Genomic DNA, 14756 nt, shown 5'->3' with positions numbered 1-14756 from the left:
CGGATTCGACCATATTAATGACCTAAGGCTCGTATTTCTGTGTGTTATTATATTATAATTAAGTATATGATTTGATAGAGCAGTCTGACTGAGCGGTGGTAGGCAGCAACAGGCTCGTAAGCATTCATTCAAACAGCACTTTCGTGCGTTTAGCCAGCAGCTCTCCCGCTGTGCTTCAAGCATTGCGCTGTTTATGACTTCAAGCCTATCAACTCCCGTGGATTAGGCTGGTGTAACCGATGTGAAATGGCTAGCTAGTTAGCGGGGTGCGCGCTAATAGCGTTTCTAACGTCACTCGCTCTGAGACTTGGAGTAGTTGTTCCCCTTGCTCTGCATGGATAACGCTGCTTCGAGGGTTGTCGACGTGTTCCTGGTTCGAGCCCAGGTAGCGGTGAGGAGAGGGATGGAAGCTATACTGTTACACTGGCAATACTAAAGTGCCTATAAGAACATCCAATAGTCAAAGGTATATGAAATACAAATCGTATAGAGAGAAATAGTCCTATAATTCCTATAATAACTACAACCTAAAACTTCTTACCTGGGAATATTGAAGACTCATGTTAAAAGGAACCACCAGCTTTCATATGTTCTCATGTCCTGAGCAAGGAACTTAAACGTTAGCTTTCTTACATGGCACATATTGGACTTTTACTTTCTTCTCCAACACTTTGTTTTTGTATTATTTAAACCAAATTGAACATGTTTCATTATTTTATTTGAGGCTAAATTGATTTTATTGATGTATTATATTAAGTTAAAATAAGTGTTCATTCAGTATTGTTGTAATTGTCATTATTACAAATAAATGTTAAAAATCGTCCGATTAATCGGTATCAGCTTTTTTGGTCATCCAATAATCGGTATCGGTATCGGCGTTGAAAAATCATAATTGGTCGACCTCTAGTGTCTAGTATAGTATTCTACACAACTATAAAACATCATAGGAAGCAGTGCATGATCGATGGGGATACTACAATGTGTAGCATAGAATTCTACAGAATACTACACAATTCTTAAGTAAGTACTACATATGATGAAGGGATAGTACAGTGTGTAGTATACTATTCTACAGTATACTACAGTTTACTACAGAATTCTATAAAATTCTATATTAAGTACTAGAGTATTCTATTGTAAACTGTATTTTTTTTTATGTGGGCACAGTCTATGATGTGGCACGCAACCATTGGCTGAAGCATGCAACGTCTGAGCAGGAGAACGCGACTGCTCGACACTTTCTCTCCTCCTCCTCCACCGATGCGACACCCCACTCGCTGTTTGTTTCTGGTTCAATGAAAGTGAATGAACTAAGTAGAGCAGACCCAGCAGCTACTAAATGGATGTCTCTGGGAGACACATCCAGTTAAGAAACAATTATTTTTCAAAGGTAAACGACCTGAGTGAGCTGTCTTCATTTATCCACCGTCTTTGGCACGTCTCTTGCCTTGTCCAGTCAATGTGCCTGATAGACTGTAAAAAGACTCCACAAAATACTTCTGACAGATATTTTTTATAAATATCTATGATCCCCAGATTTTGTGTTAAACGCTCTATAACAAATCTTTCTTAGTGTCCAACACGCTTTCTCTACCTTTAACCTTGTTCTGAACACCTCCAAATCAAAGGTAATGTGGTTTGGTAAGAAGAATGCCCCTCTCCCCACAGATGTGATTACTACCTCTGAGGGTTTAGAGCTTGAGGTAGTCACCTCATACAAGTACTTGCGAGAATGGCTAGATGGTACACTGTCCTTCTCTCAGCACATATCAAAGCTGCAGGCTAAGGTTAAATCTAGACTTGGTTTCCTCTATCGTAATCACTCCTATTTCACCCTGCCAAACTAACCCTGGTTCAGATGATCATCCCATGCTAGATTACAGAGACATCATTTATAGATCGGCAGGTAAGGGTGCTCTCGAGTGGCTAGATGTTCTTTACCATTCGGCCTTCAGATTTGCCACCAATGCTCCTTATAGGACACATCACTGCACTCTATACTCCTCTGTAAACTGGTCATCTCTGTATACCCGTCGCAAGAATCACTGGTTGATGCTTATTTATAAAACCCTCTCAGGCCTCACTCCCTACTAACTGAGATATCTACTGCAGCCCTCATCCTCCACATTCAACACCCATTCTGCCAGTCACATTCTGTTAAAGGTCCCTAAAGCACACATATCACTGGGTCGCTCATCTTTTCCGTTCGCTGCAGCTAGTGACTGGAACGAGCTGCAAAAAACACTCAAGCTGGACAGTTTTTATCTCCATCTCTTCATTCGAAGACTCAGTCATGGACACTCTTACTGACAGTTGTGGCTGCTTTGTGTGATCTATTATGGTCTCTACCTTCTTGCCCTTTGTGCCCAATATTGTTTGTACCATGTTTTGTGCTGCTACCATGTTGTTGTTGTTATGTTGTGTGGCTACCATGCTGTGTTGTCATGTGCTGCTACCATGGTGTGTTGCTACCATGTTGTTGTTATGTTGTGTTGCTACCATGTTGTTGTTATGTTGTTATTTCTACCATGCTGTGTTGTCATGTGTTGCTGCCATGCTATGTTGTTGGTTTTAGGTTTCTCTTTATGTAGTGTTGTCTCTCTTGTCATGATGTGTGTTTTGTCCTATATTTTTATTTTTAATCACAGCCCCGTCCCTGCAGGAGACCTTTCACCTTTTGGTAGGGCCGTCATTGCAAATAAGAATTTGTTTTTAACTGACTTACCTAGTTAAATAAAGGTTCAATCAAATAAAACAAATTTTAAAATGATTAAACTTGGGCTTAAAAATTAAGTAATTAATTTTACATCTGAAAAATAATAATAAATTGGAAAATGTGAGGCGGCATGTCCTTGTCTATGGGCATGGCGCTTCTGTGTTCAACTTATTCACATCTGGAATGAGAAGAAGTAACTGCAGAACTACAGCTCCATTTGATGTTGTTGGACAGCTCCTGTTTTCTGGTACTCTCTGCTACCCCCTGGTGGTGACTCACATAACTTCTATTAGTGGACCTTTTCAAAACGGGCCTCTCTTTGCTTTCCTGGCAATGACAAACTCTATAGAATGAAGAAATCTTGGAAGGAACTATTAGACAGAGTAGAGGACCATCCTCCTCAGGCTGTATCATGATACAGACATGCAGTAGTTATTCACTCTTCTCACTGATTCACAGTCAGACATCCATTAGGCTGAAGTGGACCCTGTGATCCCAGATCAGGTCTGTTCTGGTCTACTCTATTCTGCCACAGGTACAGCATGTCCCCACTAGGTGGTCCCATTAGACCGAAATATAAAGCAAGGGACCTAAAGGACACTACTGTAAGCAACATTAACCACACACACACACACACACACACCATGTCAAGGGATATTGTTTCTAACAAAGATATCTATGTATTTTTCAGGATGTTTTTGTATCCCTGGAAATAATCTGAATTCTTGTAAACATTCAGTTTTGAAAACATAGCATGCTAAAACATAGCATTTACCCATAGCCCCTGGTATGGGGTAATTTGAACATAAGGACGGGGTAAATTGAGCCGCCTTGGGTTATGTGGGTGACGGTGTCCTGTGACAGTGGGTGATGGTGCTGGTAGGTCAAAGTGTAATTAATGGAATGGGGGTGTGGCATATTGTATATCTTAAATGTATTATTTCATCAAGCTGTCCACTCAAGAAAAAGCTTCAAACTGTATCCAGTGCCTGCAATCTGGTTCAGTGCCTGCAATCTGGTTCAGTGCCTGCAACCTGGTTCAGTGCCTGCAACCTGGTTCAGTGCCTGCAACCTGGTTCAGTGCCTGCAATCTGGTTCAGTGCCTGCAACCTGGTTCAGTGCCTTCAACCTGGTTCAATGCCTGCAACCTGGTTCAGTGCCTGCAATCTGGTTCAGTGCCTGCAACCTGGTTCAGTGCCTGCAACCTGGTTCAGTGCCTGCAATCTGGTTCAGTGCCTGCAACCTGGTTCAGTGCCTGCAACCTGGTTCAGTGCCTGCAATCTGGTTCAGTGCCTGCAACCTGGTTCAGTGCCTGCAACCTGGTTCAGTGCCTGCAACCTGGTTCAGTGCCTGCAACCTGGTTTGGGAATGAAATCATCCACATGTATTGATCACAGCTTTACTAAAGCTTCAGACATCTGCTCTAAAGCAGTATCCACACCCATCAGATTATCATAATTTAGTAGCCATATCTAGAGAAAACCAAAGTTCCAAAGGATGGGCCTACTGTAGAGATCATACAAGACGTTCTGTAGTGATTCATATTTTCTAGTCTGTTGTGTGTAAGGAGAAGCAGCCAGACGTTGTTCTTAACGCATGCTTATTCCGGTTAATAATGAGTAACCAATAAGAACATTTCTGTAAAAACAGTTACATTTTTTTGTGGATCGCTGAGTGATTGAAACATTTTATGATTGAGAAGGATGAGGCAAAAGGAATGGCAAATAAGTGTGGCTGCAGAGCTAAAAGTATTGTATATTGAGAAATTATGTGACTAAACTAAACAAAAAGAAGAAGAAACTGTAATATAAATGATACATTATACAAAGAATGATAGGAAAAAGCTGTGGAGCACCTTAAATGACATTTTGGGTAAAAAGGCAAACTCAGCTCCGTCCTTCATTGAATCAGATGGCTCATTCATCACAAAACCCATTGATATTGTCAACTACTTTATTAATGATTTTGTTCTTTGGCAAGATAATCAAATTCAGGCATGACATTCCAACAAGAAATTCTGAATAAGTGACCAAATTATAAAAGACAAGCATTGTAATTTTGAATTCCGTAAAGTGAGTGTGGAATATGTCAAAATAAATGTTGTTGTTGTCTAGCAACAATGACAAGCCAAATGGGTCTGACAACTTGGATGGAAAATGATTGTGGACTACATTGCCACTACTATTTGCCATCTCTTCAATTTTAGCCTACAGGAAAGTTTGTTCCCTCAGGACTGACATTCAGCATGTTTATAGGTGGGGCTGTACGGCTCTTACACAAATGACTGATGATTGGCTGAAGGAAATGTATAATAAGAAGCTTGTGGGACCTGTTCTGTTAGACTTCAGTCAGTCTTTTGACATTATCGACCGTAGTCTGCTGCTGTAAAAACAAATGTGGTACGATTTTACATCCCCTGCTATAGTGTGTATGAGGAGTTACCTGTCTAACAGAACACAGAGTGTGTTCTGAATGGAAGTGGCAGGGTAGCCTAGTGGTTAGAGCGTTGGACTAGTAACCGGAAACCCCCGAGCTGACAAGGTACAAATCTGTCGTTCTGCTCCTGAACAGGCAGTTAACCCACTGTTCCTAGGCCGTCATTGAAAATAAGAATTTGTTCTTGCCTGGTTAAATAAAGGTACAAATATTATTTTTTTTAAAAAGCCTCTCCAACATAATCCAGGTAGAGTCAGGCATTCCCCAGGGCAGCTTTCTAGGCCATTTACTTTTTTTCAATCTTTACTAATGACCTGCCACTGGCACTGAGTAAATATTGTGTGTCTATGCATGCTGATGACTCAACACTATACTCGTCAGCTTCCACAGCAAGTCAAATCACTGCAACACCTGGTACACGTTAGCGTAACAAATTCCTCATCAACCTATCATAAACATTTCTTAAAATAGATCACCTCAGCCACCAGATGGATAAATGTAGAGTATACATGTAAACCTCCACATTAAAGCATTGGTTTGTGGAGAAAAAGTTTAAGATCTGTGATAGGCTGATGAGGAATTTGTTAAATAATCCCTTCCACCTGGTGAGGTTAGCATAGGGCTAACATCTCACATGTTATCTGATGAGACCAGCTACATTTATCACGTGACACTACAGTGCCAATTTTAATTGCCGGGTGCTTGAACTTCAACTTTCTTAAATAATCTTTGCAAGTATGGCCCTGGGGTCATCAGATAAGACCTTGTGTGCCTCTGCTGCTCTATAGTTAAGCCTCACTTTCACACAGATACACGTTTCTTTTCTTGTTTGCCAGCGTACCTCTTCAGTATCATTCAGTCTCTTGTTTTCATCCCTTTGCGGCTGCTCAAATGGACACATTCCTTTCTCGTACTTCCTTGGCTGCTCTCTCAAGAACCTCAAGGGGGGCTAGACCCTTTGCTTGTTTTACATTTGTATGTAGACATATACTGTATATGTTCCAATAAATCGAGAAATAGGTATAGGTCCCTGATCTGTCTGTGCTTGCTATGGCTTGAGATGGCAATTTTTTTTTTTAATTTAAAGTTTTTTTAACTAGGCAAGTCAGTTAAGAACAAATTCTTATTTTCAATGACGGCCTAGGAACAGTGGGTTAACTGCCTTGTTCAGGGGCAGAATGACAGATTTGTACTTTGTCAGCTCGGGGATTTGAACTTGCAACCTTCCGGTTACTAGTCCATCGCTCTAACCACTAGGCAACCTGCCACCTCTACACTCTAACCACTAGGCTACCCTGCCACCTCTACACTCTAACCACTAGGCTACCCTGCCGCCTCTACACTCTAACCACTAGGCTACCCTGCCGCCTCTACACTCTAACCACTAGGCCACGCTGCCGCCCTATACAGCAAGACATATACTCTAGGTTAGATTTACCAAAACGTAGGCCTACATTCTTTTCAGTTCCTGCCCTGACACAAAAAGATCAATTTATTCAAAGAAAAACATAATAATAAACTGTGAGAAAGAGATGTATGATTGTATAATGTCCGATATTTTCTGGAATTTGCATTTTGCGATCACCTCGAACAAGAAACATAGCCTAGAGTTTATGGTGAAACGTGCCGAAACCTCTTTCTAATCATGCGTTTAATGATTACAAGTTGTTAGGCTACTGAACCGTGCATACGTTTAATAATGAACTTGCTACCATCAAACATAAGCCTAAAGTAGGCTATTTAGTAGCTCTTATTGCCCCTTTATTGAAGAGCCTATCTGGCAGCTTCATGGTTTGACAGTCAACCAGTGTGCACTGTGCACTCATGAACGTACGTCTTCATTGACCATGATTGATTGTGATTGGTTTAAAATTGACGAAAATGTTAAATTTCAAACTAATCACAATCAAACCTGTGAGCACTAACATGTGAAAACCTCCAACCAGGATGCGCACAAATGCCTCTTTCACGTGCTAGTCGGACCTCTGGAATCTCCGACTTGCTAACTGGTTGTAGTTATAGGACACATGTGCTACGTTCAAGTAGTTAGCAAGTCGGATATTTCAGAAAGTACCAATGCTCCAATTGGTTCTCAGACTTTAAGGTCAAAAGTTCATCAGTGGGTCATATGGGTGAACTGTTGAAGAGCTCCAGGACTGTGTTCATTAGCCACCAAACTGAAGAAAACTGACTGAAACAGAGTAGGATCTACTTTTCAATGAGAAAAGCACATTTTTGTTTTCTGTTGAGGCATAGCCATCCCATATAGGAGTAGTATCACACCAGGCTAAGCCTGCGTGCAAAAATGTCACTTGTCACTTCAAAGCTAGACTGAAAATTGTTCAATGGCATGTTGTGCGTAAGCCAACTACCCTGGAATTCAAAACCACCTAATCAGTTTAAATGTTCTTTTGATTCCTGAATTAGACATCCGTCCGATTCATTGTTGTATTTAGTGGGAGACCCAGACATCAGTTAATTTCCTAGAAGGTCACGACATGTTGCCTTTTATTATCCACTTGACTGTGCTAATAAACAACCTGTTGTAGTGAACGTCAGGGGCGGACTGGGACCAGGAACCAGCCCAGGCATTTCTGATGCATCATTTTTTTTCTGGACCTGTGTCTGTGTAATGGGACAGCAGCCATTTGGCTTAATTCGTGCTCGCAATCCTTTCTCTCTCTCTCTCTCTCTCTCTTTTAAACAATGTTTTTTTTCTCCCGTGAGACCGGCCCATTAGCCAAATGATGGAATAGCCCACCGGGCAGTTGCCTGAATTGCCCTATTGCCAGTCCACTTCTGAAGTAAGTCCACTGTAAGTAATAGAAAGGAGGGCATTGGCCATAAATCAGAGATCTTTACTGCTGCGTTCACACACCTTTGTGTCTGTGAGGCGGCGCTGACGTGCTCGGGGAGTCAGATAAAGGCTATTTCTCACCAACACTTTCCTGTTATTTTGCATGGCCCTTTGTTTGGTTGTGAAGTCTCAGTGTGTTGGTTCTCAGGGGAATGACAGGAACATGCAAGGCTGAACACTCACAGCCCTCACCCCTCACAGATCAGTCTCTTATCAGACCTGCATCGTGGCCATTAGGCACCAAATGGAGAAGACAAAACACTGGCTGAAACAGGGAGGGAATAAGTGGACTACCTGATATAATAAGAAATACTAGTTTTTTCCGTTTCTGATTAATTGTGTTTTTTAAAAACGTTTTCTGTTGCAACCCTGAACTGTCTGGCTGTCACAGTTTGAGGCTTGTTGTTCTGGCATTGCATCCTGACATGCAACACGTCCTGTTTCATTGGCTCTTACCTTGACATGGCCCTTGACCAGGTCAAGGCTATCCACTCCTTAGCATTCAATAAAGTCTATGCTATCTTTGTCATGGGTGGCTGAGTTTAGACCATAAGAAGCTCTAAAGCTTTGTAGGTCTACATGAAAAGCTGGAAAACTTTGGATAGCCTACATACTCTGCCATCTTGACACGCTTCATGCTGTTTCTATACATATAAAATTCAGTATTAATTTTGTCTACTGAAAGAAACTGGTGATAATTAGATGTCACACGAGTCACACCCTTCAACAAACGTGTATGGTGTGTGCCCTCCAATAGCAAAAACAGAGATGCATTGACTGAAATTATGTCCTTGAAGTACATGATGGGTTCAGATACCTTTATTCATAACCAAAGGAGTCTATGTTAGCCTTACTGTAGCCTATGTGACTGCTGCTGCTGAGGGTTTGTAAGAGACTGTCCAGTCCTCCTTCCATGGAATTGTTGATGGTAAGAATAATGAAAAATTGGACCGGAATATGTCAAAAAGGAAAATGCCTTCCATCTGAACACAACATTTACATTTAAGTCATTTAGCAGACGCTCTTATCCAGAGCGACTTACAAATTGGTGCATTCACCTTATGACATCCAGTGGAACAGTAGTGCATCTAAATCTTTTAAGGGGGTGAGAGGGATTACTTTATCCTATCCTAGGTATTCCTTAAAGAGGTTATACAAGTACATTGTCTTTGTATAATAGAATAATATTATATCCTATTCTATTCTTCCTATTCTTTCTATTGTATTATATCCTATTCATTCTATTCTACCCTATTCTATCCCATTCTATTCTATCCTATTCTATCATATCCTATCATATTCTATCCTATTCTATCATATCCTATCATATGCTATCCTATTCTATCATATCCTATCATATCCTACCATATTCTATTCTATTCTATCCTATACTATCCTACCCCTATCCTATCCTATTCTATCCTATTCTATTCTACCCTATTCTATCCCATTCTATTCTATCCTATTCTATTCCATTCTATCCTATTCTATCCTATTCTATTCTAGCCTATCCATATCAAATCAAATCCAATTTATGTGTCACATACACATGGTTAGCAGATGTTAATGCGAGTGTAGCAAAATGCTTGTGCTTCTAGTTCCGACAATGCAGTAAAAACCAACGAGTAATCTAACCTAACAATTCCAAAACTACTACCTTATACACACAAGTGTAAAGGGATAAAGAATATGTACATAAAGATATATGAATGAGTGATGGTACAGAACGGCATAGGCAAGATGCAGTAGATGGTATTGAGTACAGTATATACATATGAGATGAGTAATGTAGGGTATGTAAACATAAAATTGGCATAGTTTAAAGTGGCTAGTGATACATGTATTACATAAAGATGCAGTAGATGATATAGAGTACAGTATATACATATGCATATGAGATGAGTAATGTAGGGTATGTAAACATTATATTAAGTAGCATTGTGTAAAGTGGCTAGTGATATATTTGACATCAATTCCATCAATTTTATTCTATCCTATTATATCATATTCTATTCTATTCTATCCTATCCTATTATATCCTATTCTAATCTATTCTATCCTATCCTATTATATCCTATACTATCCTATCTTATCCTATTCTATTTTATTCTATCCTATCATATTCTATCACATTATATCCTATCAAATTCTATCATATCCTATTCTATTCTATCAAATTCTATCCTATCCTATCCTATCCTATCATATCCTATCCTATTCTATCCTATCAGATTCTATCATATTCTATCCTATCCTATTCTATTATATCCTATCCTATCCTATTCTATCATATCCTATCCTATCCTATTCTATCCTATCCTATCCTATCCTATCCTATCCCATTCTATCATATTCTATTCTATCCTATTCTATCATATTATATCATATCCTATTCTATCCTATCCTATTCTATCATATTCTATCCTATCCTATTCTATCCTATTCTATCCTATCCTATTCTATCATATTATATCCTATCCTATTCTATCCTATCCTATTCTATCCTTTTCTATCCTACCCTATCCTATCCTGTCCTATTCTATCCTATCCTATCCTATTCCTATTCTATTCTATCATATTCTATCCTATTCTATCCTATCCTATCCTATCCTATTCTATCCTATCCTATTCTATCCTATCCTATTCTATCCTATCCTATCCTATTCTATCCTATCCTATTCTATCCTATCCTATTCTATCCTATGATGTGCCTTCTCACAACATTCCAATACGGTTATTGCAGACACTGCCGTGCAACATGTCTTTGCTCCCTGTGAGTGTGAGAACTTGTTTGTGTTTAGGTGTTGACTTGAAGTTGTTTCAGGAAAGAATTCAGATAAACTCAAGCAGCCAGGGAGGAAGCACGGTGTCTCCAGCTCTGCCGGGATGACGGTCCGACAGTCACACCAGTGACGTGTGTCACTTGACAAATTCCAAGCCTTTTAAATTCCTGGGCAGGCACAACAACAACAGGAAGAAGGACCATTTTCACAGGTGTCAGGAAGCCCAGGAATAGGAAACAAACAAGCCTGATGCTGGAAAACAGTTGTGTTGTGTACCGTGCTGATTCTCGGAGGTGAGGGCTAGGCTAATAACAGGCTATTTTTAACCCTGACTGGGGTATTTTCAGAGTCAGGGTGGACATAGGCCACTCAATGGAGGTCCAAGAGTTCCATGAGTTCCAAAGTGATTCAATTGAGAGACAATAATAGGCTTTTAACTTGGCTATAAACGGTGTCAATAAAGTTGGTAATTGGGAGACTTTTCAACCCTTTCTGTGTTTTTTTTTCAAGTAAACTTCATTAGCCCCAGAATCTACATGTTTTTTTTAAAGATGTGCCGTATGACCACAAACGTTTCTGTACATTATGAACATACACTTCATGTTATCCATTTGGGCCAAATCTTTAGCATTTGTCAAAAAGTAGTGTGACAACTGCAGTTTTGCAGCTTCCATTGTCAGGCATCGAACGCCTCGTGATATCAATATAATAATGTTGCATTCAGATAAGACATAGCTTTGCAGATTCATTTCATGTCCTTGTGGTTTTTCTAGAAAAGGTAGCCTAGCGGTTAAGAACGTTGAGCCGGTAACCGAAAGGTCGCCGAATCGAACCTCCAAGCCGACCATGTGCCCTTGAGCAAGGTACCTAACCCTAATTGCTCTTGTAAAAGACGCTCTGCTAAATGTATCTTTCTCTTTATGTAGACAGACATCTTTAATAACAGAGGAGGGAAATAAACCGCAATGACTAAACACAGGGCTTCAAACTGATTTTTTTACAGGTCAACTTTGGTTTATTTGTAAGACCATACTGTACATTGGCAGGTGTTATGACATATATATATATATATATAATATATATATTTATTTATCCATGTGGTCACAGGTGAAAGAAAAATAAGATATTCTCAGTAAATAACAATCAATCAATCAATCAAACAAACAAACAATTAAAAAGTGCAGATCACAGTAGATACTTCTAGAAGAAAAGGATGAGACAATATATGATTTATTATTTTATATCCCTGGGGGGGGGGGGGGTCATATCATATCAGCACAACATTTTCACATCATTTGATTGAACCAAATGATCTCAATTATGAAGAAGTGAATGCAGCATTGCTAGAATGTTAGCTCATCATAGACATTCTAGATATATTCATACTTTGTATAAAAGTAGAATAAACATATATTTGAACTTTGGTACATTTGACCTCCCTTCGTTTGGTACAACACAACTCTTATGACATGATGAGGCACCGGTACAGAATAGAAACACCACAACCGAGATGCTCAAAACATTCAATCATCTTGTAGAAAATGTGTTTTCTTAATAATACATAATAAAATATATCCTTCAATCATTTAATTTACTACTATGCTTTCTACATTTCCACAGAATAAACTAAGTCTTGATAATGAGTGTCAGCGAGGTGTTAACCACTTTGGAGCAGTGGGTCGTTCCCCATTCAGACTGGTGCCGTCATCTCCTGAACCAATCTCACCTCCTGAAAATGAGAAATATCACCAGGTCAATATCTATTTCATGTCATATGACAACTGCAAATACTTCACAGAGATACACAGGCTGCGTTTCTTTAACTGGGTTGCTTTTAATTGTGTCGTTGCTTTAGTGCTACTCCACATTGTGTATCCAAAACATGCTCAAATTAATTTGCTGTTTTAGCTCTACAGTTTCTCAGACAAAGACAAGACCTTTCAACCCGGATTTAAAAGCACTGGATAATCTCCATAGGAAGTGCTTCATAGTCCAGAATCTGTGTCCCATAAGGTGGCTCTCACATTGAAGTATTTTCTCAATCTCTTACCTGCATTGGGGTGCTGTGTCTTCAGCTTGCTGGCGATTTTGGTGAAGAATTTGAAGGTGAGGCAGGCTCCTGTCTCTCTGTCACAGATACCTCCAGCTTTGCAATGGCATGTTTTACCACACCCTATCCCATAGGTTCCATACATGCAATCTGTAAGGAAGGGAATACCATTCAATGTTATTGCACTTGCAGGAGAGGGACATGATATGTACTTACAGTAGGCAATTAAATGATCATCCATTAGACAAACAAAGTACAGAGTGGGGATGACAACGGGCCACATAGATGTATTTTCTATTCTATTCTGTTCTGTTCTATAGGTCCATGATCCTTTGCTCTTTATCAGATCTGCATTATAGTGATGTAAGACTACAGATACAGTTCTCTTCACCACTATCATCATGAGCAGAAATAGTAAACATTCCAAATTCGAAAAACTTTGCATCCAAAAAGGCCACAGTGAAAGCTAAGCATAGCTTGATGTAAATACTCATATTCTACATGAAGCGTGTCATAGTAGGCGTCGTTTTCATTACGGTAACTTTTAGGAATGCTATGAACACAGAAACTGTAGATTCCTTTGGAAAAACAGCAATGAAACAGTCAGGCTAAGCGTGAACGAAATGAAGCTTCCAGGGTTCCTTGGAATCGTTTTGGGAAGAAATAAACAGACGTAATAGTCAATATGTAACACAATATAAATAGGTATCACATGTATCTAGCCTGTTATGGCATATGTATGGACTATGTACAGATTAATCACACAATTTATGATGCGCAATTGCGCATTTGATGTGTCATGGTGAATATTAGCCTACCTTTGCAGATGCCATATTCATCTCCATAGTCGTCCTCATCTTTGTAGAACTCGCAGAATAATCCCGGTCCGCACTTGACTCCGTGCATCCCAGACACAGTGCGATAGCAGTGTTCCCCTCTGTCTGCCGCACAGACCTGGCAACAACCGCAGTCATCCAGCACTGTCCGTCTGCAGCGCTGCGTCAAGCCGCACAGATCCACATTGCACCGCTCCGGGCAGTTCACCGCGTACTTGACACTTGCTCCCCAAGCCTCAACATTACGCACTATGAATATGGAGAAGACTGTGAAAAGGAGAAAATACATCTTTGGATAAGATTTAGCACGGGGCGCCTTGGATGTTCAGAAGAGCTGTTCTGGGCTGACGACGTCGCTGCTTGGATGGAGTGGCTTAATACACGAGGTTGCATGGTTATATCGGCTTAAAAACAAGTTTGTTTTTTCCCCACATGGTTTGCCCTCGTCAATTTCCTCAATCCGGTGTTGTCATCTAGTCTAGTTGCCAGCCTGTCCCCCTGTTTTAGAAATCCGGCATGGAAGTGGGAATTACACTAAACTGCCATCCAGGAATTGAAGTCTGTACAAACTGATGTCATAGTTTGTTTGTGTAGAGGAGACAGTAAGATGCCCCTTTGACCCCCCAAAGTTCCTGGTTCCTTACTTGACCCCAAGGAGACAGACAGTCAATCTAACACATACACACACACACACACACACACTTCCCCCTCTCTCTCTTTTTCTGTCCTTCTGTCCGTCTGTCTATCTGCCTCTCTGTCTGCCCACCTGTCTGTCTGTCTGTCAGTCTGTCCTGTCCGCATGTCTGTCTGTCTGTCTGTCTGTCTGTCTGTCTGTCTATCTACCTCTCTGTCTGCCCACCTGTGTCAGTCTGTCCGCATGTCTGTCTGTCTGTCTGTCAGTCTGTCTGTCATGTCTGTCCGTCATGTCTGTCTGTCAGTCTGTCCGCATGTCTGTCTGTCTGTCTGTCCGTCTGTCCGTATGTCTGTCAGTCTGTCCGTATATCTGTCTGTCTGTCTGTCTGTCTGTCTGTCTGTCCGTCTGTCTGTCTGTCTGTCTGTCTGTCTGTCTGTCTGTCTG

At 40.4% G+C, this 14756-nt stretch overlaps 1 protein-coding gene across 1 annotated transcript; it reads right to left on the bottom strand.

Moving 5' to 3' along the window:
* Nucleotides 1-11789: 11789 nt before the first annotated feature.
* Nucleotides 11790-14175, bottom strand: esm1 (endothelial cell-specific molecule 1). The gene is made up of 3 exons (XM_029626106.2): nt 13661-14175; nt 12843-12992; nt 11790-12521 (listed from the first exon to the last, which is right to left on the bottom strand). The coding sequence occupies exons 1-3, from the start codon at nt 13965-13967 to the stop codon at nt 12439-12441; spliced, it is 540 nt and encodes a 179-aa protein (XP_029481966.1). The 5' UTR covers nt 13968-14175; the 3' UTR covers nt 11790-12438.
* Nucleotides 14176-14756: the final 581 nt, after the last annotated feature.

Source organism: Oncorhynchus nerka, linkage group LG22, assembly GCF_034236695.1.
Source record: "Oncorhynchus nerka isolate Pitt River linkage group LG22, Oner_Uvic_2.0, whole genome shotgun sequence".
NCBI lineage: Eukaryota > Metazoa > Chordata > Actinopteri > Salmoniformes > Salmonidae > Oncorhynchus > Oncorhynchus nerka.
This window is presented reverse-complemented; position numbering and strand designations above follow the sequence as displayed.